Raw genomic sequence first — 25,648 nt, forward strand, 5'->3', positions numbered from 1 at the left:
GGCTCACCAGCATTATATGCCCTCGCCCATTACAATAAAACAAGAAACTTCTGGAGATTTGTCCCCTGCCAATTTTGACTCCAAACCCACACAAATAGCAAATTTACTATATGTGGAGTAGGTTGGTTGCATGTCTTTTTATAAAATACAGGCCTCTAATAATTATATTTGTCCAGTGGCCACCATTGAGGCCAATGGTAGTGGTAGGGTTACCTATCTCTCTTGGATTCAGTGGCAAGAAAAAACTACAGCCAAGCGTATTACTTCCAGAAATTTGCTCTGTCTTTGCTTTAACTCCTCGAGAAATGGAGGGTTTCCCAAACTGTCGTACTGCCCAATATAAACTTACAGGTTTGTGAAGTCTCTCTCTCTCTCTCTCTCTCTCTCTCTCTCTCTCTCTCTCTCTCTCTCTCTCCCTGCTATAACTTGGCTAAGTACAGGTCCTATATTTGATTGCAGGGTGGATCACAGGGCTGTCTTAAGCATATGCGGTGCCAGGGTGCAAAGATTCCCCCCCCCCCCGGTTGCCCAGTCCCAGGTGTGTAGGAGGGCAGAGCCGGCCGGCCACCTCAGCATCTTGCTGGCTTGGTTGCCCCCGAACTTGTGGTGCATAGCTGCCTGCAGCAGAAGAGCCCGTTGCGGCGCTCTGACCGACAGGCAGGCTCTTCCCCGGACTCAACTCTCAGGCCCCAGACTCTCAGCCTGGTACCCCTGAGAGCCGTGCACCCGGGTGCCCCGCACCCCTAGTGCCTATGGGTAAGATGGCCCTGACTGAACAGTTTCCTTCTCCATTACTTCTTTCTGTAAGGCTTTTAGATTCCCAAAGAACGCTAACATGTTCCATCCTTTTAGCTTCTTATTTTCCATCATGCATATGTCAGGTCTATTAAACCAAAAAGGCAACTGGAACAGGCTGGTTTAAGGCATTGCACTGTTTCAGAATTGCAAGCCGCCTCCCTAGCATGTACATCATCTTTAGGCGAGTGACAGTAACTCTCAGAGGCAGAGCACTTGCTTTGCATGCTGGAGCTTTGATCTTTGGTACCTCCAGGTAGCAGGTGGTGGGAAAGAGCATTGCCTGAAACCCTGGAAGACTGCTGCCCATCAGAGCAGGTGGCCTGAACTAATGTAGCTTTCCAGGTTCTTATCAAATCAGTAAGCAGCTGAAAATAGTAGCTGCCTCAGACATGGCTACCTGGAACAGGCTGGAATAGGAAAACAGGAAGCTGTGTCACTAGTGAGCTAAGGCTCTCCTGTCCCAAAAATGATGAACGGATGTTATCCATAAAAGTGCCTGTACTAGAAAGGGTAAGCACCTCATGAATGAATGAAGAGCTGCTTGCAAAGTGTTAATGGCCTCCTGAAACACATTTGCTCTTGCTAATGCTTCACATCAGACCCTAGCCTGCATTTCCTTGATATTTATCCTGTTATTCATCCCTTTGGCAGACAGTGGCACAATATCAATAAGACACATGCATTTCATATATAGGGCCAAGTCTCTGTTTTAGCCATGCTGTCTGTGTCTTTTCCTGTCTTATCTGCTTGGGGTGTCACACCTGAGCATACAGAGATGAAGACAAAGGGAAGGGAAAAACAGCCTTGAGAGGGACGTTGTGCTGGCTGACACGGGCATGTAATTTCCACCACATGCTTCTCTCATATAGCATATATGAAGAGATTTAGGCACACTTAAGCCTGTTTTATACTCAAACGCTTCTGGTTCTAACTAAATGTAAATAGGACTTGGGCTAAGAGAGTATAAATTTCTAGTTGCAAGTTATGTTTCTCTATGTTTCTCTATGGTGGTCGTTCAGTGTATTCGGCAGTGCAGTTTTGACTTCACAAAGGTATCTCGTGCATTCATGGCTACACCATTTACTGAAACTTAAATCTTTTTAAATAACATTTTATTTTAGAAAGGCTGAGCACTCTCTTGCTCCTCAAATCTTTTCAAAGAAGGTGGCTAACATAACAAAGTCTACCCACCTATTCTGAACTGGCTCCATCTTTAACCAATAATAACCAACCATTTTAGCAGCAAATTCCAGAAGGGGAAGCTCTCCCCCTGTCTTCAACTTTCCTCTTTCATCATAACTGCTGGTGAGGGGTCAGCAGGATTTTGACTTTTTGCAAAGAAAACAAAACAACCTGTCATGGATAGCACATGCCACCACCTCCCGATGTCCCACATTTTGCGCTTGTTCCTTTTAAACAATTCCCACCCCCTGGAAATCTGGGTGTGTCACCTCCCCAATGCTAAAATCCATATCTCCTCTGACATTATATCACCACCACCAGTACTATTTTCCTTCTCTGTGGACTTATCTCCTTATCCCTTATTGGAGTAATAGCACAGCCGTTGCAAATATCATGCTAAAGGTAAAAGTATTTGGAGGGAGGGGGAATCTGGAAAGGCCCTTAGATCTTGAGAAAGATAAGGCTATTAAAAGCAACAGGGCTTGACTAGGCAAGAAGCCAGAACTTTGTGTCAAATCCATTGCTTCCCTCACCAAAGTTAACAGCAGGGGCTGGAGTCTCTGCAGCTACTGGGAAACACGAGTCTGGGAAGGAAGCGTACATTCAAAGCACTTACTGCTAGGCTAGAAAGCAAGCAGCTGGCAAAGTTCTCTAAAATGAAATGGCAGGTCTTCATATTTTCACCACCGCTTGGGTTCAGTGTTAGGAACCTGATAGTTGAAGGACCTGAGCTCCCTACATCTCCCTGTTCCCAGAAGTCTGTCTCCGGACACTGTCGTCAATCTCAGAGTTCATTTCCTGGTTAAACAAACAGCAATTAAACAACACAAGACGGGGCAACGCCTAGAGACACTGTCTCAGAACTCGCCCTAGACAGGCCATGTGACACCAGGGGTACCAGTGTTTTGGCTTTTGGCTCAAGACAAATCAATCACTAATAGAATGGCTGACTGTGACAAACTGTATACAAGAAGAGAGAGGGGGCCTTGGTCAGTAGTGAAATATGCTCCGCTTCTTGGCATATCTGAGCCAAGCCCATCAGTAGAGGACGTGCCGAGTGGCCAGGGTGCATTTCAAGGCTTTCTGGCGCTGCTGTTTAGCAACTTCCTCTGTACCCAAGTGGATGTGTGTATTATTTATATACATCAGTGCCCCTCTCTGTCTGCCTGTCCATCACTCTTTCAAGAAAGCTTATGCCACTGTAGCATTTTGCGATGTCACTGGAGTCTGTTTATTTCCTTTTTAGTGTGTGTTTCCTTGATGTTTGGTGACACTGGCACCATGCCATCATCCCTAGCTAGCAGGACCAGTGGTCAGGGATGATGGGAATTGTAGTCCAAAAACAGCTGGAGATCCAAGTTTGGGGAACCCTACCCTAGAGATTCTAGGGGCATACTATGTCTCACAAAAGGGACGCGGGTGGCGCTGTGGGTTAAACCACAGAGCCTAGGACTTGCCAATCAGAAGGTTGGTGGCTTGAATCCCCGTGACAGGGTGAGCTCCCATTGCTCGGTCCCTGCTCCTGCCAACCTCGCAGTTCGAAAGCACGTCAAAAGTGCAAGTAGATAAATAGGTACCGCTCCGGTGGGAAGGTAAACGGCATTTCCGTGCGCTGCTCTGGTTCACCAAAGCGGCTTAGTCATGCTGGCCACATGCCCCGGAAACTGTACGCCGGCTCCCTCGGCCAATAAAGTGAGATGAGCGCCGCAACCCCAGAGTCGGTCACGACTGGACCTAATGGTCCGGGGTCCCTTTACCTTTACCTTATGTCTCACAAAAGCAAGGAATGTGGTGGCAATAACTTTACCCATTTTTTCCGGAGCTGACCCTCTGTATATGTTATAATAAATGTCATAATTTGTTCTGTTATATAGTAAATTAAGAAATAGCTAGAACTTGGAACAATTTTTGTCTAAGAAGGGGCTCCTGTTCTTTCTGAAATTATCCATTTTTGCCTTCCTTCTTTGTTCCTTACGTACAGGGTAATAATCTATAGCTAAATTAACCATGCTGTTTTAATAGATTATTTTGAGTTTCCCAATAGCTCTCAAATGTCACCCTTGCAGTAATTATCATACGAAGAACCAGCTCCATGTGATCTTTAGAAATTAACATTCCTTGAAAAAGCAAATCAGAAGCGCAAAGCATAATTTATACACCATACTTTATATTTCCTGCAGTCATTCTTTTGTAAGTCATCCCCTTGGACGTGTGTCTCACATATGTGAAAAGATGAGCACCTAATCAACATTTTGCATTAAATGGATGAAATACCTTTTACATTCTCTTAGCAGACAGATGCTAGGATGTGGCCTATCAGTTGTGCCTACTTGCCCCATATGGAAAAGATTAACCAACCTTTTCATATTAAATGGTTGAAAGATCTTGCACATTCCTCTACCTGACAGATACTATAATGGGGTGTATATGTTGTGTTGGTTTGCAGGTGTGTATTGAAGTTTAAGATTCGCCTCCACTGTGCTTTGATGTTCTTAGACCACCAGGTCCAAAGAGTGTTCAGACTGAGAGGATTCTCTGTTATTTTACATTCTCTGTTATGAAGAATTTTTGACCTTTGTTTATTTTGTTTTGTACAGAAAGAAGGACAATCCAGAGCCCACCTCATTGCCCAGGAGCTAGTGTCTTCAGAAAAAGAGTAAGTCCACCAGCTAAAATTTGGTTTGCAGTAAGCTGGGCTGTGCATTGCGCATTGATTTATTCAGCGGTAGCTGGTTGACAATTAATAAAACTGTCTCTTTCCACAGATATGTGGAGATGCTCCGGCTGTTACATATGGTAAGTAAATCATTTTAATTGTCAAAACCTAATTGCTCTCTTACTTAGGTATAATTTAGAAGACAGAAAAGGCAGTTGAAGAGGCTGAGGTGAACTCATCAGGAGTGGCTTGTCGTGCAGAAATGCTCATTGGACCATTGCAAAGGAATCTGTCTTGTGATAAAAGCTATCCTGCTCTGTATGTGCCAGACATGTAGACTCTCGAGTTCCTCATCAGTCGGAATAGAACTTTGACCGAACAGCTTGATAGGATGATTTGTCTAAAATGACATACTTTTTCTTGAAATCCATTTCATGGACAGAAGAGAAAGAAATTTGGAGGCATTGTATGAGTATTTCCTTACAACTTTGGGATGGGAAGAAGGAATAATTCTTTAGAGCTGCTTTCGTCAGCATGGGATGGCTCCAGCAAATTCTTCCCCTATCTCTGTGCAAACAAATATTTTGTATGGTTGAGAAATACAGTCAGCTCCCACTTGGATCTCAGACCTTTGCAGTTCACAGGTCTGTTGTGGAGCCAAAAGCATAAATCATCTCTTAATCTAAAAGACATTTTCTCATTTTTGCACTAGTGGGAATTTCTTGTATGAATCATTTTGTGTGGGGGAAATTAATAATTACAAGGTCGAATAGCTCGTTGTTAACCAATAAGTCAGTTAATTAACTGACCATTGCTGCAGTCCTAATCACACTTTCTAGGCTGTAAGCCCTGTTGAGTTGATTGGGACTGCCTTCTGCATAGACAAGCTTAGAATTGCACTGTACGTAAATGGCGTGGAGATCTCACTGGAGATGGCATTCTGGGAAATAATGGGCGAATCTCTGTGAGGTCACCCTAAAGTACCAGTATCTGGAACAAGCACCTATTAACTAGTGGCTAGGTGGTCTGGTAGTGCTCTGGACTCCCTCAACCTGTTATCTTATCAACCTTTCTGTGCAAAACAGTCCCCACCTGTTGTGGTGTAAGTCCTTCTGGTGGAAAGTCTGAGTCTGAGCTGATGATATTCACCACTCACTTCCTTCACTTCTGCCTTGTTTAATTCACGAACTTTCCAGAAATCTTTGTGTAATATGGGGTTGACCAGATGTCACATAGCTCAAGGAAGGGGGGGGGGGAGAGATAGGCTAGAAGAGCATGCTACTCATTTCCCACTGCCAGGGATGTCAGCTGACTGTTTCATTTTTCTCCCTTTTCACGTACTTCTTACACAATACTTTTCTCCAATCAACATTGTTGATAGGTCTTGTCCTGGGCTTAAGAGCCTGTGATTGATATGCAGGGGAAAGTGATTTTTTAAAAACCTCACCTGCTTTTTATTTTTTCCATTGTTGGCATTGGTCTGTCTCAAGAGACAATGGAGTGTGCATCCAGGGGTGAAGTCAAACTGCTGCATTAGCAGCACCGAAGTGAGCTCCTCAAGGTGCATGCCTGGGCAGTGTGTATGGAGGTCCTGGGCTGCTCAGACCACAAGACCCCCTTCTCGGCCTCACTGATGTGGTCCAAAGGAAACTACATCCTGCTTGGCTGCAGGAGTTGCTGGAAGGAGGCGTACAAGACGCCATCCAACTGTTTTAGGGACACCACTCTGGATTTGTGTAGGCAGGGTATACTTCTGAAGATATTCTGCAAGGCAGCAGAGATCTAGGATCAGAGTTTTCTTTCTGCTAGATGGACTACCTTCCCAAGTGGATGAGCCCCATCTCCCCCTCACTTTACAGCACTTGCAGAAACCGCCTTCTTTGACCATTGGACCCACTATTTGTCTCGTCTGCTCCATCTGCTGGAGCCTGTCTTTGCATGCAGGGGATGTCCCTAAGTCACTGAGGGTTTGATACCCATTGGCTGCGTTCATCTGTTTTAGCTGGCCAGTCAAAGCTGTTTCCCGGGGTTCGGCCGCTGTAGCATACTGACAGCTTCTAGGAGCCACAGGTGAAAGTTGAGTGCAGGGTGAGAACCAAAGGTGGACAAAATATCCCAGAAGGAGCATGAAATGAAATGTTCCCTGACCAAAGGTGCTACCCCTTTCCTTACCCTATACACCCCAATTTTATTCATATTAAGAACACAGGAACACAGGAACACATTTTCTGAGAATTCTCCAGAAAAATAATCTTTCAAAGGACCTGTTGATGGCATTTTACCATTGTACTGTTGAGAGTGTATTAACTTATGGTCTGTGTGTGTGGTTTGGGAGCTGCACAGTCAGGGGAAAAACAATGCTGTCCAGGGTTGTAAAGACTGTGGAGAGAATAACTGGGTGTGTACTCTTCCCACCTTGGATCAAATCTATGCTTCCAGGTGTCATAAGAAAGCGGCAGAGATAGCGCAGGATAGTGCGAACTCCGGAAATGATCTCTTTCAGTTTCTGCCTTCTGGAAGAAAGTACAGGGTTATAAAGGCTAGGACTAGCCGCCTGAGAAATAGTTTCTATCCAAATGCGATATCCAGGCTGGGATAACTGGGATAGCAGGCTTGTTGGTTTTTGAATGTCTGATGTAGATTTTTTCAATTTCGTTGTTCTGTATGGGACAATGACAATAAAGATTATCGTATTGTATCATATCATATCGAGGGGGGATTGAGGCCCCAGGATTCCTTCTTCTACTTGTCAGCTATTTTAACATAGGTAGTTTTGTCATTATTAGGCACACTTTGAAAAGGTAAAGGTAAAGGTACCCCTGACCATTAGGTCCAGTTGCGGATGACTCTGGGGTTGCGTGCTCATCTCGCTCTATAGGCCGAGGGAGCCGGTGTTTGTCCACAGACAGCTTTTCTGGGTCATGTGGCCAGCATGACTAAGCCGCTTCTGGTGAACCAAAGTAGCGCACAGAAACACCATTTACCTTCCCGCCGGAGCGGTACCTATTTTTCTACTTGCACTTTGACATGCTTTTGAACTGCTAGGTTGGCAGGAGCTGGGACTGAACAATGGGAGCTCACCCCATCACAGGGATTCGAACTGCCGATCGGCAAGCCCTAGGCTCTGTGGTTTAGACCACAGCGCCACCTGCGTCCCTAGGCACACTCTTAGATACCCTTATTTCTGATTCATTATCACTGTTCCTGTCAATTCAACATTCGGGGGGGGGGCTTTTTTTAAAAAAAAAACACCCCACTTTGTGTCTTCTGTTGCATCTCAGTAGAGCAAACAAAAGTGCACCACACCTTCATTTAGAAAAAGAAACAATCTTTTTATTTCCTTAAAGTCTCAGGAACACCAACTTTTCCCTGACACCTCCCCCTCCCCGCAAATTGGAGCAGATCCCCACTCCATTCAGCGGAACTGAATCAGTTTGGCCTTTCAGCAGGGACCTTAATAGTTTGATTGATTGCCAAAATGATGACATTTCCATATACTCACTCTGCTATTCAACCGAAAGAGTGGAAACATTTTGTGAGCTCAAACTTTATATTAGCTGGTGTGGCTCAAAAATAAAGTGAATGATGTTAATCTGGAAGTGTAGCTGCTCTTCATCCTGCTTTGATCACAGTGTTTTAGTAAGAAGTTCAACAAATTGTGGGGAAAGGAGATTGGGCAAAATTAAGAGGAAAACTGACTTCCGGTCGGCGCCAGCGTCTAATGGCTGCCTCCTGCTGAGCTCCGCTCCAGGAGGCTGCTTCGCGAGTTCGGGTCTGACCGCTACGGCGAAGCGGGGACCCCTAAAATCTCAGGCGCAGAAGCCTGGGAGCAAGGAGGCTCGGTGGGTACCTTAAGCGCCCCCCCTCACTGCAAAGGAGTCTTTTTAAAGGCTCCAGAGCGGCATCGGGGAGCGCGGTACTGAGAGCCGCTACCCAGCCCGCGAAGTGAAGCCGTGCTGCCATTTGACGGAGAGCGTCGATTTCTTCCTGACATTCGGAACGTAATTGGATTATCCGTGAGTAAGAAGGAACAAAATTTTAAAAAGGAAACTTAGAAATTGGCTGAAAACGGAGAAGGCAAAAAATAAGGAAGTCTGCCTTCCTCGGACTGCATGTAAGCAAAGCAACGAAACAGGAGGCTGCAATTTGACAGGAAGCAGCTTTAAAAATTGACGGACTCGAACATTGGACCTAATCCCCCCTTTTAGCCGGCAGGAGCAGGGGGGGAAGACTTTTGATTTATTTTTCCTGCATGGAGAAAGCATAGAAGGGGAAATTTCTGCCGTCTTGAGCCCTTGGGGAGGGCTGCCTGGAAAGTGAGTCACCGGGACTGAGAGCTGTCACTGGAGGTTGCTATAAAGTTACAAAGTTGGTGCTTTGCCCATTTATAACAAGTTAAGACTTTATTGGTGGCAAGTCTGGCACTCTGGAAAGTTACAATTTGCCATTATTTGGATACAATTAACAATTGGTTATTACTTTTGTTGCCTTTGAAAGGAGTTTCTGCTGTTTTGCAATAGGAACTTTGGACTGCTCCCTCTAGAGGCTGCAGGGAAATTGTTATTACCTTTATTGCAAGGAATAGACTTGTGGAATTTTCCAACTGAAAGTAATTCCCGTGGGAACGACCTTGGGATGAGTGGCCCAACAGAAGAGAGAATAATAACAAGAGCTAAGAGTAAAGTTGAAATTAAAAGAAGGGGGTCAATTTCAAATCCAGCTGCAGCTGCTACAACTCCCTCTATGGATACAGTGACAGTGACAAGGGCATTAGTAAAAATAAATGAATCTTTGGAAGCGCTCACAAAGCAGAGCACTGAAAATTCCAAACAGCTGTCTGAGCTGTCAACAAAATTGGATTTAAATACAGAGACAATAAATAAATTAGTTAAAGAAAATGAAATAACTAGAAAAATTGCGGAGGAAGCTAAAACTTTTGCAGAAGAGGCAAAAAATTCTGTAGAAAATGTACAGGAAAAATTGGTACCGGTCAGTAAAAAGCTGGATGAACATGAGGCGGCCCTCTCTTTAATGGAATTACAGAGGAAAAATAGAAATTTGAGATTGAGATCAATTCCAGAAAATGAAAAAGACAATCTGATAGAATTTCTTACAAAAGAATTTCTGGAATTTTGGCAGGACGATTTGAAAGAAGAGGAATTTAAAATAATAACTGCTTTTAGACTGGGCAGGAGACAAAACAGAAAGAGTCCAAGAGATTGTTTGATAACCCTGAGATCTCAGGAAGAGAGAGATAAGATACTAAACTTACATTTTCAAAGACCCCTTGAGATTCAAGATTTCTGTGTGCAGATTTTTAAAGACATTCCTAAATACATCTTGGAAGTGAGGACCTACTACAAGGATTTGGTCACCCTATTAAGAAAAAACAACATACTATTCAGGTGGGAGTTTCCACAAGGCCTGTCCTTCAACTACAAGGGAAAGAAAATCAAGATAAAATCAGTGCAAGATAAAGAACAATTTTTGGCAAGGAACCAGGAGGACCTTTTGAAGGGAACGGTGGAACCTACGGACCTAACAGAAGTACCAGACATTTCAAACCTATCCTTTGGGATCAAAACACCAACAGAAGAAGACTTGCTGGGAGCAGCTGGGGGAGTAACTAAATAAATAACAAGATGTCTCTGCAAATTCTAAGCTGGAACTGTAATGGACTGAACCTCCCTAGAAAAAGACGTGAGGTTTTTCATATTTTGAAAAAAGAACAATTGGACTTGATTTGTTTACAAGAAACTCATGTGACCAGAGTTCACGAAAACTACTCATTAACAAAAGATTAGGACAAGAATTTGTTTCATCGGACAAAGTGAAGAAAAGAGGTGTGGTGATTTATGCAAAGGAAAAGTTGGTTCCTAAATTTGTATTTAAAGATGAACAAGGAAGGTATTTGGCAATTGAAATTCAAGTTCAAGGAGAAAAACTATTGATTATAGGAGTTTACGCACCGAATGAAGGGAAGTCAGAATTTTTTAAGAAATTGCATGAGACATTAATGGATTATTTGGATTATAATGTAATCTTAATGGGAGACATGAATGGAGTGGTCTCTACGAATATGGACAAAGCACAAAGACAGGTGGTCTCCAAAGATGGGAGACTACCTAAGACCTTTTTTGAAATGACTGATAACATGAACCTGATTGATATTTGGAGAACAAGGAATCCTCTTGAGAGAGAGGGAACTTTCTTTTCTGAGGCAAAAATGACCTGGACTCGAATTGACCAAATCTGGGTAACTAGTGGAATGGCATCTAAGATAAAGAAAGTAGAAATCTGCCCAAAGACTTGCTCCGACCATAACGCCGTAAAGATGGAAATGAACACAACAACAGCTGGATCCTTTAGATGGAGGATGAATGACTCCCTATTTAGAGATGAAGAGGTGTATAAAAAGGCCCAGAAGGCATTGAAGGACTACTTTGAGATAAATCTGAGAACACAAGTGGAAAAAAGAGTAATTTGGGACGCAAGTAAAGCCGTCATGCGAGGATTTTTAATACAACAGAACTCTATAAAAAGGAAGAGACATAATGAGAAGAAGGATAAGATCTTGGAAAAGATAAAAGAAGGGGAAAAGAAATTGAGATCCAAACCAAAGTCACATGAAATTTTGAGAGAAATTAAGTTTTATCAGAGACAATATATGGATTTGATGAACCAAGAGATAGAATGGAAAATAAAACAAATGAGACAAAGGTCATTTGAATCGGCTGATAAATGTGGGAAACTCCTGGCATGGCAACTGAAGAAGAGACAAAAACAGAATACAGTTACAAACCTAGAAGTGGAAGGAAAGAACATTTATAAACCAAATGAGATTAGAAACTGTTTTCAGAGTTATTTCAAGAGACTTTATGCACAAGGGCCGGTGAACGAAAAGGAAATAGAAGAATTTCTTAAAAAATATGGATTACAAAAAATTTCTGAACAAAGTAAAGCGATTTTAAACCAAAAGATTACTGATCAAGAAATTGAGGGAGCCATTCAAAGTATGCAATTGGGAAAATCTCCGGGACCTGATGGACTAACCTCCAGATATTACAAAGCTTTGAAAGAATGGCTTATACAACCGTTGAAGGAGGTCTGTAATGAAATTTTAGAGGGGAAAAAGGCACCTGAATCGTGGAAAGAAGCTTATATTACACTTATACCAAAGTCAGAGACTGAGAAGAACCAGGTCAAGAACTACCGCCCTATATCATTACTCAATGTGGATTACAAAATTTTTGCAGACATTTTAGCAAAAAGATTGAAAAGAGTTTTGGTGGGGGAGATTCACAAAGACCAAGCGGGCTTTCTTCCAGGAAGACATTTATCAGAGAATGTGAGAAACATAATAGACATTATGGAGTTACTGGAAGTTAATATTAACACTAAGGCAGTACTAATATTTGTGGACGCGGAGAAAGCCTTTGACAATATTTCTTGGAGTTTTATGAAAAAGAATCTCCAAGGGATGGGGGTAGGCCAAGGTTTTGAGAACGGTATAAGTGCAATTTATTCTGAACAAAAAGCAAAATTGATTGTAAATAATGTGGTTACAGAAGAATTTGCTATTGAAAAAGGGACACGACAGGGGTGCCCAATATCCCCATTGCTTTTTATATCAGTCCTGGAGGTTTTATTAAACATGATTAGAGGGGACCAGCTGGTTAAAGGGGTTCAGGTCGGAGCTAAACAGTACAAACTGAGAGCATTTGCAGATGATCTAGTTTTAACTTTACAAGAGCCAGACACTAGTACGAGAAGAGTTTTAGAGTTAATACAAGTATTTGGTCAAGTAGCAGGCTTTAAGCTGAATAAACAGAAAACGAAAGTATTGGATAAAAATTTAACAAGTGCAGAAAGAGAGAAATTCCAGAATGATACTGGTTTATTGATAGCAAAGAAGGTGAAATACCTGGGGATAAATTTGACATCTAAGAATGTGAACCTATTTAAAGATAACTATGAGAAATGCTGGGCAGAAGTGAAAAAGGATTTAGAAATATGGTCAAGTTTGAGACTTTCCTTGTTAGGCCGAATTGCTGTTATTAAGATGAATGTCTTGCCGAGAATGTTATTTTTGTTTCAAACATTGCAGATTGTGGATAAAATGGATTGTTTCAAGAGGTGGCAAAAAGATATATCTAGATTTGTCTGGCAGGGCAAAAAGCCCAGAATAAAATTTAAGATACTAACTGACGCAAAAGAAAGAGGGGGGTTTGCCCTGCCAGACTTAAAACTGTATTATGAATCAGCGGCTTTTTGCTGGCTGAAAGACTGGCTACTTCTTGAGAACACAGACATTTTGGACTTGGAAGGGTTTAATAATAGGTTTGGTTGGCATGCATATATATGGTATGACAAGGTTAAGATTCACCAAGGTTTCAAAAATCATATTGTTAGAAAAGCCCTATATAATGTATGGATTAGATATAAAGACTTGTTGGAAAACAAAACACCCAGGTGGTTGTCACCGATGGAAGCTAAGGAAGTGAAAAAATTAAACATGGAATCTAAATGGCCGAAATATTGGGAAATGATAGAGTATGAGGAGGGAAAAGTTAAATTGCAAAGTTATGAGAAATTGAAGTCCAAAGTAAGAGATTGGCTCCATTATTACCAGATAAACGAAGTTTTTAAACAGGACAGGAAAATCAGCTTTCAGGTGGAAAGGTCGAAATTAGAAACAGAGCTTTTGGAATCCAGTACTAAGAATTTGTCAAGAATGTATAACTTGCTGTTGAAATGGAATACACAGGATGAGATGGTTAAATCAGCTATGATTAAATGGGCACAGGACATTGGACATGACATTATGTTTGCAGACTGGGAACAGTTATGGACCACTGGTATAAAGTTTACGGCATGTAATGCCTTAAGAGAGAATATTATGAAAATGATTTATAGGTGGTACATGACCCCAGTCAAGCTTGCTAAAATTTACCATTTGCCCAATAACAAATGCTGGAAATGTAATGAAACTGAAGGTACTTTTTATCACCTTTGGTGGACATGCCCTAAGATTAAGGCTTTCTGGGAAAGGATCTATAATGAAATGAAAAAGGTGCTTAAATGCACTTTTGCGAAGAAACCAGAGGCCTTTCTCTTGGGCATGGTAGGCCAATTGGTGTCAAAGAAAGATAGGATGTTTTTTATGTATGCGACAACAGCAGCAAGAGTACTTTTAGCAAAGTACTGGAAGACACAAGAACTACCCACACTGGAAGAATGGCAGACGAAGGTGATTGACTACATGGGATTGGCTGAGATGACTGGCAGAATCCGAGACCAAGGGAAAGAGACGGTGGAAGAAGACTGGAAGAAATTTAAAGTTTACCTTAAGAACTGTTGTAAAATTAATGAGTGCTAAAATGTTTTGAGTAATGTAAAATAGAATTGCAGCGATAAACAATTGGACATGGGAATAAGGATTTAAAGGAAGTGCCATAAGTAAATAAAATTAGAGGTTGCTGGAAAAATTTTAAAACAAGGATGCAGAAAAAGGAGGTATGGGGAAGTCGCTGAAAGAAGGTTTAAGGAAAAGAAGGTTAAGAAACTATACGTGTTTATATGTGTGTTTGTTTTTGTATTGTTTTGTATTGTTATTTAATATGTGTTGGAAAATCAATAAAAATTTATTTAAAAAAAAAAAATTAAGAGGAAAACTAAGTGGAGAGTTTATTCATACCATGTTCATCATATGACTGCAGAATCAAGTGCTGACTCACATATATGCCACTAGAAAGCAAACACGATAGAGAGAACTTGCACTGTCACTAGGCGCCACTTCAAACAGGGCAGGCCCAAGAAATTTTGCTGGGAGATAAGCCCCAGAAGTGGTGGGAGGTTCAGCTTCCCACAGATTTCTCCTCCCACCCATGAAATTTGCCAGGTGATTCCCCCCTTGCACCCCTCAACCCCACTGTGGCTCACAATTTGAACTGAAAGTTCTTTGTTGAGAACATTTTTTTCAGTACCATCATAAGTCCTTCCATTTGTCATTTTGCTTTTGCATCAGTGGTTTGCTAGAAAGACAGAAATAGGTTAGACACTACGCATGAAGACCAAAATGAATACAGCTATACAATGCTACATGTGTTGCAAACATCATGAGATTTGAGCCAGTAATAATTAACTGGAAATGATTAGGAGGGGTAGTGAGCAATGAGCCAAAGCACACTTTCTTCTGCCTTGGGTTTCTTGGACAGCATTGAAAGTCCTGTTGGACTAATCAAGTGCTTGTTTTGCTAATGAAATCTCCCAATGAATGGGAGAAGTCTGTCTAAATGAAAAAAATACGTTGAATGTTACAGTGCCCAAAGCACTTGACAAAAGCTTAGAGGGATATAACATCTGAGAACAATAGGCTGTTTTCAGCTGCAATTGGCTGATTCATTTATTCTTCTGCGTCTTCATTTTTTCCTAGTCAGCAGGTGGGAAAATAGCTCTTCATGGGTCTTTACAGAGGGAACAGGAAGCCAAAATGGCTGTTCAACTACTTAGTGTCCCTCCTTTAAACGCACACACACAGAGAGAGAATGTGTGCCAGCCCTTCTTGGCCTTTGGCCAAGTACTTTGCAAACAGCCTACTGGTACAGTATTTGAAACGTGCATTGTACAGTTTGCCAGTGCTTAGCCTCATTTGATTTTGGTGCGTGCGCAAGTTTGTGTGTGTGTGTGTGTGTGTGTGAGTGAATGAGTGAGTGCATGTACTGAGGTCACGATCCATGACCTAATTTCCACCCAGCAGTTGAAGGGTAGTAGGCAAATTGTGTCTGCTGTGTTAGAATTTACTGCAGTTCATCTTCAACTAGAAAAACAGGGGTGGCCAATGAAAGGATTTCAGAGCATTGCTGTTCTCTGCTGTGCAAGGCCACTCGTTCTGCACCCTCAGAGATGCCTCAGCTTAGCTCAAAGCATAGACTGTGGTAGCTTGGTCCTTGCTCACCTTAGAGACTGTCTTGTACTCTGTGTGCCACCATGGTCTCTTAAATCTGCTAAGAACAGTGCAAGTTGCTGAATCAGTGTACCAAGTACATATGACATGAGGAAGCCATCAGGCTTTCTGGTTAGCTGACCAAACTGATAGCATGGTCTCCTGTTGTCTCCTTGGCAGTCCCCCACCTCCACAATGCCACTTCTACAGCAGCCTCTTGGCAAATAGGAGGTGTTGTTGATCTCATCCCATCCTTTATCCACCCCCCGATTCCTGGTGTAGATCTTCACTTACCTCTTCTTCCCTGGTGGAGTATGTGTGCCATTTTGTGGTTCTCCTCAGGTTGGGCTGGCCCTGGTTGCGATTAACCAGCATTTAAGGTTCAGACATAATGCTGCACTACTTTTCAATTGTGCAGCTGCACAGGTGGAGGGAAGAGGAAGAGGGAGCTTACAAGTCCCAAGCTCATTAGTGTAATAAGCCATAGTTTATTTTTACATCTGAATGCTGCCATTGACTAATTGACACTTCCAGCATTCATGAGAGAGAGGGAGCTACAAAATGCTGGGATTCAAATTCTCTTGCTTAGGTCTCAGGACCATGTCACATTTATGTTCTACACAGTGTCTAGAAAATAGCTGGCGCTCTGTGAATGTGAAATAACAGTTGCAATTTTTCTAATGGCAGAAATAGTGCCAGGAGCATACACTCCGGTTTGAGCCTCACAAGTCACTTAGAATGTAATTGGATGGCTCTAGTTCTTTCCTCAGTTCTCTAGCAGGGAATTGTATGAACTAAAAAATATTTTGTACCTTTTCCCTCTTCTTTCTTGGACTGTGTTTTTCAGATGATGAATTTGGAGACCTTTCGGGTACTGTGATTGATCAGAGTTATTGAGACTGCAAAAGTACTTTACCTGTGATTAATGGTTTCCCAGGCTTTCAGCACTTTAGGCAACAGCATTTTTTTTTCTTTTTATGGATGCTTACAGCATTACTATTAGGCTTTGGTTTTGCAGAATTAATCATTGCGAGGCTAGCCATCCTGGCTGCTGGAATTAATTCATTTGTCTGAGAATTAATTATAATCACACATCTATTGAGGCAATTAATAATATAGTAACATTTGCTTGAAATCCATGAGAAAGAAAAACTTTAGTTTCGTTAAGTGATTTTTTTTTACAGATTTGAGGCATAGCTTTGGCTGCTATAGTGTGATGATGTGTAGTGAACTCTCAGGGGGAAATAATCTAGAGAAATTCTTGGATTTCTCAATACTGTCAACCTTTAAACTGAAATGGTAAAGGGCAGCAACAGATGTAACACACAGTGCAAATGATCCTTCTGCTTTTTTTAAAAAGACAAATAGAAGAGAAGATAAATGAGCCTACACTACTTGCCTCATTTCATGCTCATTTTTGTGAGTGTTCACAATCACCTTCCATTTCCTGCTATATTCAGCACCTGTGATCACATCTGTGTTTCGGTGGTGTTCTTTGCAGCAACATTTTCCTTTTGCTTAAATCTTCTTCGCCACAGCCCTTGGTTCCACGTGTCCACATTGCCATTTGTTACCAGTGGCTTTAATAACCCACTTGATCTGTTCAGTGACACCACAACACATTATGTAATGTGATGGTATCATGGATGAAAATTATCAAAGTTTCTGGGTCACCACAGTCAGTAAGGCAGAAGTGTGGGCAAATGAGGACTGTGAGAGGAGTGAAAATGCAGCTGAGAAGCACCAGTGTCAGTCAGAAAGACAAAAAAGGGACATCAAATAGCATTGAAACAGTGAGAACGTTTGGTGAGCATTTTTCCCACCTAGGATTCATTCAGCTGAATGCGTTGCTTTCAAAGTGAACCCTGACATTTGAAAATGTTTAGTGCATCTCTGACATAGACTCGTGAACATCAGCCTTAATCCTCAACCACCAAACACCAGCCCACATGGAGAGTGGTATATGTCTTGGAAAATTCTCCTGTTAGATAAATCTTGCTCTTTTTCAGGTAGTTTGTGTTAGAAAGAAAGAAAAAATACATTTCAGATTAAAAGAGAATAATACAATTACAAAGATATATATTAAATATCTAAAAGCAGCAGTCAGTTTTAAAATCAAGAGCAGCAGATTCGTACATGAAAGCCTATTTCGAAAACACGTTAAGGAGGAAGCCTGACTTGTCTCCACTTGGAGAGTATTCCAGAGCCTTGACACCATCACTGAAAATGCTCACTTTTGTAATACACCGAGTTGATGGCAAGGAGGACAAAGCAGGTCAGTATAGAAGCAGACAGCCCTTAAAGTAATTATGTCTGGGACCCTTTGGCATAGGACTGGGCCATTTTTTCCAGTTCATGTGGGGCAAAAATAAAATCCCCCCCCCCAAATACAGGAGGGGGAATTCTGAGAAATAATAATAATATAATACTAATTTATTATTTATACCCCGCCCATCTGGCTGAGTTTCCCCAGCCACTCTGGGCAGCTCCCAGTTGAGTATTAAAAACAATACAGCATTAAAAAATGTTCAGATTGGCTTTCCTTAGTTAGATGAGATGGCCAAAATTGTTTTCATTTTTATAGATTATCATTATCAATTTTAAAAAGCCCAAGCAAACAGCTGTTTGCCGCTGATGTACAACTCCACAGCCACCCCACTGCATGTTCTGTAGCCTGTGACAGAATTACAATGGGAGTTAAACTACATCGCATCATGTCACATAGTGAATTCCATGATAAGTCTGGCCCAGGCTCCAGGAAGCACAGACCATAGAAACCCTGGTTGGTTGTGTGGCTGTTCACAGCAGCTGCACTGGTCTCTACCCACCCCCACCCCCCAAATCTTTCTTTAAGGGGGGGATATTTTTTTTAAAAAAGCCCTCGACCACTTTGTCTAACTTGGGTTAGCCAAACACACCCACCCTCAAATATTTCTCAGAATTTATCCTAATCCCACCCCGCAAACCATCAGAAAATCTACCTCCACTTTTTCAGGGATAGAATGGATCCCCCCCCCAAAAAAAAACGTAGAGGCAGATTTTCAGGATACCGTGGGTTGTATCTAACATTAGTTTTACTCAGAGTAGAGTATACCCTTTGAAATTCATGGGCATTGCTAATTTGGGTCCTTTCATTTCAGTGGATCTTAGTTGGATACAATCCCTTTAGTTCAGAGCTTGAAAGACGAATAATGTTCTCTCGGATTGGTATGGTGTGTTTCATGGGACTGAGTAACAGTCCCGATTAATTTGAGGTGAAAATACTAGAAGTTCCAGATTAATTTGAGAGGAAAAGCTCGAAAGTGCCTATACATTTTTTGAGTATCTGTGTAGTTCTTCGTGAGTGGAAATGGAAAGTGGCAAAGTGATACAGTGCTAGTATTAATGATGGAGGGAGATAATGTGCCAAGCTTTCGGAGCAATTTACCAGCAGTGGTAAAGGTGTAGCAGTAGAATGGCTACGCTGTGTAAACTTCACTTTTACTTTGTGCTTGCTGGGGAAAGTCAACATAGTTTTTGAAAGCAGCCATAAAATTTCGAGTTTCTTCACTGAAACCATGAGTGTTTGATTTTGCATTGCATCTAACCCGATCTATGAAGGTACCTAAATGCATGAAGTATGAATGGCATCTTTGGATGAGATATATGGCCATGGTAGTTTCCTATTAAAGCACTCTCTTGCACTCTCATAGCATGTTTTGCCATACTGCATGCAGTGTGACTGGGAAATGGTCATTCACAATTTTGAGAGGATGGTGGCTGCTATTTCTATTAACTCTGCTGAATCTTTGCTTTTGGTGGATTGTTAAAACAGCTGCACTCCCCTCTGCCTGGTACTCCACTCTGGCTGGCAACATTCTAAATTTTTGCTTGTTCTGTGTACAGTAGTCTGTAAAAACACAAACTCTCACCAGGATTTATCCAAAGTGTCTGGACATGGAATATCCTGTCTCAAGTTTAAAAGTGTAATGATATTAAGGCAATGTTTAAGGCTGCAGTTCTAACTCCACTCAGCTGAGAGTAGAGATGGAAAGACCTGTCCATTTTGATTCTCTCAGTTTCTCCTTTTTCCAATCTTAAATTCAGCTCTCCATATTCCTGCAGCAATCAGCAACTTTAAAAATATCCTCATGAAAACCCATCAGCATTTTAGCGTGACTTTCTCCTAATAAACATATTTTTTTGCTTACAGCTTTGACTCATAGACACATTTTCCCAAGAATTTTTCCTAATGTACGTTGTTTGCACTAAGATAGTCATTTTTAATGCATGCTTTTACCTCATGTATTCACTTTTGTGAACGTTGTTTGTTTGGAGGCCTGCATCACAATATTTGGATAAGTGTGAATTTCAATGGATGGCTACATTTTGGTTCTCATAATTGTTTTACAAAGTGTGAATTCAATAGATTTGTCTTTAAATGGGAACTGAATTGATTTTCTCCCTCATCTTCACCGGAACCCCACTAAATTCAGTAAGAATCACTTCTTAGTACACATGGCTAGAATTGTAATATAAACCCTTTGGGTCTTACTAGGGTTTGGCCCAGTGAGTAAACACTGGGTTGAGGATCATACACAGGCTGGTAAAGGCACCAAGTGAACTTCCATCCATGTTTGTCATCCAGTATAATGTTGGTGTTGACAACATCTTCACTGGATCCAGATGGCTTCCTAGTTTAATTCAAAGCACTCAGCATGACATTTGAAGCTCAAAATCAGCTCAGTCCATGACACTTTCTATAATATGAACTTATTCATATATTCAGATCTTTCTCCAGGAGCCCGGCCTGTGTGTGGCCTTCCCCATCTGAGACTGAATGGGAAATTCCTTGGGAACAGGCCCTCACAGCGGTGTTTCATCTCTCTCAGCTTTCAGGAGCCAGGCAAAGGTGGTTTTATTTCAGAAGTGTGGGCTGTTTTAAGTTTAATTTCTGGCTAGGTTTTGCTGCTTAGTTAGCTTCAGCTGTGTTAATTGTTTTTTTTTAAAAAAATGATAATTTAAAATAAATAATCTGGTTAGCATTTATGTGAACAGGAACTCCTTGTTCATTGAACATAACATAAGGACATAAGAAGAGACCTGCTGTATCAGGTCAATGGTCCATCTAGTTCGGCATCCTGTTCTCACAGGGGCTGAGAAGATGCCTGTGGGAAACCAGCAAGCAGGATTTGAACACAACAGCAACAACTGAATTCTCTAGGATTTACTTCTGATTGGGCAGGGCTGCCTTAATTTTAAACTGTGTGGCAAGTCATTCATGCTGGCTGGGCTACCAGTAAAACAATTTGAGCCTGCAAACAGGTAACTTTTAGTTCCAAGGAACAATTCCCCTCAGAAGCCCTAAAAGTGCTTTGCTGCAGTTGAATTTTGTAACAAAACAAAACATGGGAGGACAGCGATGCTGTGTGTGGATTCCAATACGTAAGGGAAGGGAGGACATCAATTCTGGAGAAAAAGGCTAGTGTACAAGCAACTGTGTAGACCAGGCATAGGCAAACTCGGCCTTTCAGATGTTTTGGAACTACACTCCCATCATCGCTAGCTAACAGGACCAGTGGTCAGGGGTGATGGGAGTTGTAGTCCCAAAACATCTGTAGGGCCGAGTTTGCCTATGCCTGGTGTAGACCTACATACAGGATAAAAATGCTATGACACATGAAAACAGTGACACTGAGGGAAAGAGAGGAAGTTCCAGGCGCAAGAACATTGTGTTCTTGTGTGTGTATGTGTGTCACAGGATATCCTTTGATCAGCTGGAATTCCCGTCACCCATAATCCAACTATGTCTCTTACCAGGCATATTCCTGGTACAGTGGTACCTCTGGTTACAGATGGGATCCATTCTGGAGGCCCAGCCGTCTCCCGAAAAGTCTGTAACTGGAGGCACCCTTCTGCGTACGCACGCAGCGCGATTGAGCGCTTCTGCGCATGCGTGCTGCACACAGAGCACTTCTGTGCATGCGCGTGTGGCAAAGCCCAGAAGTATACACTTCCGGGTTGGCTGCGTTTGCAACCCGAAGTTTACGTATCCAGAGGGATACGTAAGCAGAGATACGACTGTATTAGCAATAGCTACAGTGTCATTGTGATATTCCAGGTAGTTTTTGTCTGTTGCAAGAGTTATTGGTGTGTAGAAACAGCAAAGGAAGGTCAGATCAGTACAGATAAAACTTTTTTTTAAAAATGAAACCAAGAAGCTTTGTAACATCCACATCTGCTGTGGCTGCTATCAACGAAGAACCCCAGGGAGCTTTCAAACTCTGCAATTTTCAGAGGACATCTCTTTCATGCTGGCTTTCCAGTCGATGGGTCCCACTCTTCCTCTCTCGGTTGCTCGTTCTTCCTCCATTCCTTCCTCTTTCTTGTGCAATTAAAATCTCCAGGCACTTCCATGGTTTATTGGGATGCAGAGGAGGAATTGGGAAAGCGCTGGATGTTTTTCTAAGTGATTCCATATGGTCCTCCACTGCTAGCAGAAGCTTACAGTTTGCTTCCAGTTCCCTCCGGTGTGCATTTACTTTTGTAGACAACGAAAGATCCAGTTATTTTTCCCATAAAGATTAGATTGGCAGAAAAGAAGACATTTTGCCTGCAAGAGCCTTAGCGCAGGCCAGAACGAGGAACACCCAGCTGCCTGGCTCAGACTCCTCTCTAAGTGTATCCGCTCCAGGGGAATAAAGAGAAAGATTTATACCCATGAATAGTTCTTCAGGATACTTGCCAGGCACAGTAGAAATACTCGGCTAGCTTCTCTGCACAATCCCTGCCATGTTTTGTTACTGTCAGAAGGGCATAGGCTTATGGGATGATGCAGGATACCAGAGGAGGAGCAGAGATCAGTTTTGGACATCAAATCCATGGGCACTTAGGCACAGCAGTTTAATATAGATGTATGCACAGCATAGGGACGTGGGTGGTGCTGTGGGTTAAACCACAGAGCCTAGGACTTGCCAATCAGAAGGTCGGTGGTTCGAATCCCCACAACGGGGTGAGCTCCCGTTGCTCGGTCCCTGCTCCTGCCAACCTAGCAGTTCGAAAGCACGTCAAAGTGCAAGTAGATAAATAGGTACCGCTCCAGCGGGAAGGTAAACAGTGTTTCCGTGCGCTGCTCTGGTTCGCCAGAAGCGGCTTAGTCATGCTGGCCACATGACCCGGAAGCTGTACGCCGGCTCCCTCGGCCAATAAAGCGAGATTAGCGCTGCAACCCCAGAGTCGGTCACGACTGGACCTAATGGTCAGGGGTCCCTTTACCTTTACCTTTATGCACAGCATCCACATGGCATTGCCCTCATCAAGTATTTTCTTATTTAATCCAGATTTGCCATTTCTGCAGAAAATTGTATAATTAAAAAGAACACATGGAAATGGTAAATCCAGCCTCCCAACTAAACTTGGATAGCGTAACAGTGGTTCTAAACCAGACCAAAGGAATGAAGTTTTGGCAGAAAAGTGGCAGAAAAGTGCTTCGCGGAAGCCCAGTGAGGCCCTGATAGATGTCCGTGAATTTGATAGCAACATGCTTAACTCACGCCATGTCTTATGTGTTATCTGGGAATCAAAGGGAAAAGAAGTGAAAGGTGTGGGGGAAAGTGATTTTGCTACTCTGCTTTTTACTATTCAAACAATATAGCTTGTATTTAGCAGCACCAACCATTTTCGAGGTGCAAATAGTCACAAATGTATACCATTAGGCTGAAAGCTTTTGGCAAAAGTGGTGATGGGCAGTCTATGGTAAAGGAAAGGTGCTATGCATCCTATCACCATATGTTCCAGTGTTTAACCTTTTCACCAAACACAGTTCCTAGAGTTGAAATTTGATTCAAACGAAGCCTTCCTTGGCAGTGGAATAGTTTTGCCTATTGCTACCACAACGAAGAGGGATGCGGGTGGTGCTGTGGATTAAACCACAGAGCCTAGGACTTGCCAATCAGAAGGTCGGTGGTTCGAATCCACGCGCCGGGGTGAGCTCCCATTGCTCAGTCCCTGCTCCTGCCAACCTAGCAGTTCGAAAGCACACCAGTGTAAGTAGATAAATAGGTACCGCTCTGGCGGGAAGGTAAACAGCGTTTCGATACGCTGCTCTGGTTCACCAGAAGCAGATTAGTCATGCTGGCCACATGACCCGGAAGCTGTACGGTTCAGACTTGACATCTTTCCGCAGGGCCTGCAAGACAGAGCTGTTCCGCCAGGCCTTTGGCCAGGGCACAGCCTGTCTCCCTCCCTCGGCAATCTTCGTGGAGCTCTGGCCCAATGGTGGCCAGTGGCTTGAATTTAATTAATTTTATAATGAATGATTTTAGAGTGTTGTTTGTGTTGTACTTTTGTATTGTTTTATTGTTGTTAGCCGCCCTGAGCCCGGCTTCGGCTGGGGAGGGCGGGATATAAATAAAAATTATTATTATTATTATTATTATTATTATTATTATTATTATTATTATTCCCTCGGCCAATAAAGCGAGATGAGCGCCACAACCCCAGAGTCAGTCACGGCTGGACCTAATAGTCAGGGGTCCCTTTACCTTTACCTACCACAACGAAAGGACATGCACAACTTGAACATGGTCCCATTTGACATACATTTAAAAATCAACAATGACAAAACAATTGCTATGGGTTATTGTTGATGGGCACCATTCCCCCCATTTGCCTTGTTTTTGCTGCTGACTTTTGTGGAATAAATGGACCTGCTGATGTGTGACAACACAAGCCCTACTAACAAGGGCTAGCAGTGAGGCAAAATGCTTATTACAAAAAGGACAGATGAACAGTGATCTATGATTTGGTTCCATTGAAATGCCTTGGAGCTATATATTTTCCGATAGACACTAGCCTGCGGGACTCTGCAGAAACCGTACAATCATCTGTGAAAAGATGACTCAGATCCCTGGGCTCTGAAAGTCTGGGGAGCAAACTGCTGCATGCCTTTCACACTCTTTTCACATAGCATGCATTCTGCTTTGTGCCTTTCCAGATGTGTTTGCTGGTGGTGTTGACAGTGACACTGTTCAGTTCCAAGAGATTCCATCTCATGCTAGGGACCTTAACAGTGCAATCCTGTACATGTTTACTCAGAAGTAAGCCCCAATTAGTCCAAAGGGACTTACTTCCAGGTAAGCAGGAATATGATTGCAGCTTAAATCCAGTAGTGCTGCCTCTACGTCTCTATGATTGGGGCGAAGAGGAGTGCATAACTATCATAATTTTTAGTGGAGGGGTTTTGTGGTTTTTTTGAAGTGCCTTGACTATTGCATAAGGGCAGACAGAACTGAAATTCCAGTTTTCCACATGGATGTGCAAGGAATTTGTTATCTTGAAAAACAACACTATAATGAAGTCTGTTTTGAGGAAGGGTTTATTTAGCGAAGGCAGATGTTGTAGGGCAAGGAAGCAGTACTGAGGAAAGTATAAAAGGGCGCGTCAGTGAGGTGAACAAAGGGTGACCATAATGCATTAGGTTTTTTGTTTGTTTTTTACAAAGGGGATTAAGGGAAAGATGGAATTGAAATGTAGTTTGGAGCAGAACAGTAGGACGTCTTTAAATATGAAGACTAGGGGTCTTATTGATGCATAAAATTAAGGAAACTAGTACATAGGTTTTGGTAATGTTATTGTGGTGATACAAGACTAGACAAGTTGTTTTTATGGGGAAAGATTTTCTTTAGCATTGTAAAAATTGGTTCAAACCAACAAACAAGGAGACAATCATTGTCCGGCTGGTCTAGTTCTCTCATTTGTGACATCTCAGATTTCACACAGTGCCTCTGTGTCAAATTCGCACCCTGTTTCAAGGGTCTTTCTGAAAGGTTTTCAAGCTCTTGACAAGGGAGCGCTTGAATCCCACAAGAGGACTGTGTGGCATCAGAAAATTATGGTTTGGGTCAACCTTAACTTAGTTGAAGAAAAGTGAGGCAACAAGAGGTAAGGAAAGCAAATGGCTAGTCAGGAAAAGAAATGACCAAGGCACAGACAAGAAATTTGGCACTGAATGACAGGTTTTGAATATGGTAGTCAGGAACATGTGAGTAGGATTGGGCAACAGCCTACAGATGATATTCTGAATTGTG

The 25,648-nt window shown here is 42.3% G+C and overlaps 1 protein-coding gene across 4 annotated transcripts in view; it reads left to right on the forward strand.

Moving 5' to 3' along the window:
* Window positions 1-25,648, forward strand: part of FGD5 (FYVE, RhoGEF and PH domain containing 5) — a 144,811-nt gene that overhangs the window by 74,088 nt on the left and 45,075 nt on the right. For all 4 annotated transcript variants that reach the window (XM_053378066.1, XM_053378064.1, XM_053378061.1 and 1 more), the window contains exons 4-5: window positions 4,578-4,636; window positions 4,746-4,776. In XM_053378066.1, coding sequence (XP_053234041.1) covers window positions 4,578-4,636; window positions 4,746-4,776 — 90 coding nt within the window. The remainder of the gene's footprint in view (window positions 1-4,577; window positions 4,637-4,745; window positions 4,777-25,648) is intronic.

This window comes from Podarcis raffonei, chromosome 2 (genome assembly GCF_027172205.1).
Source record: "Podarcis raffonei isolate rPodRaf1 chromosome 2, rPodRaf1.pri, whole genome shotgun sequence".
NCBI lineage: Eukaryota > Metazoa > Chordata > Lepidosauria > Squamata > Lacertidae > Podarcis > Podarcis raffonei.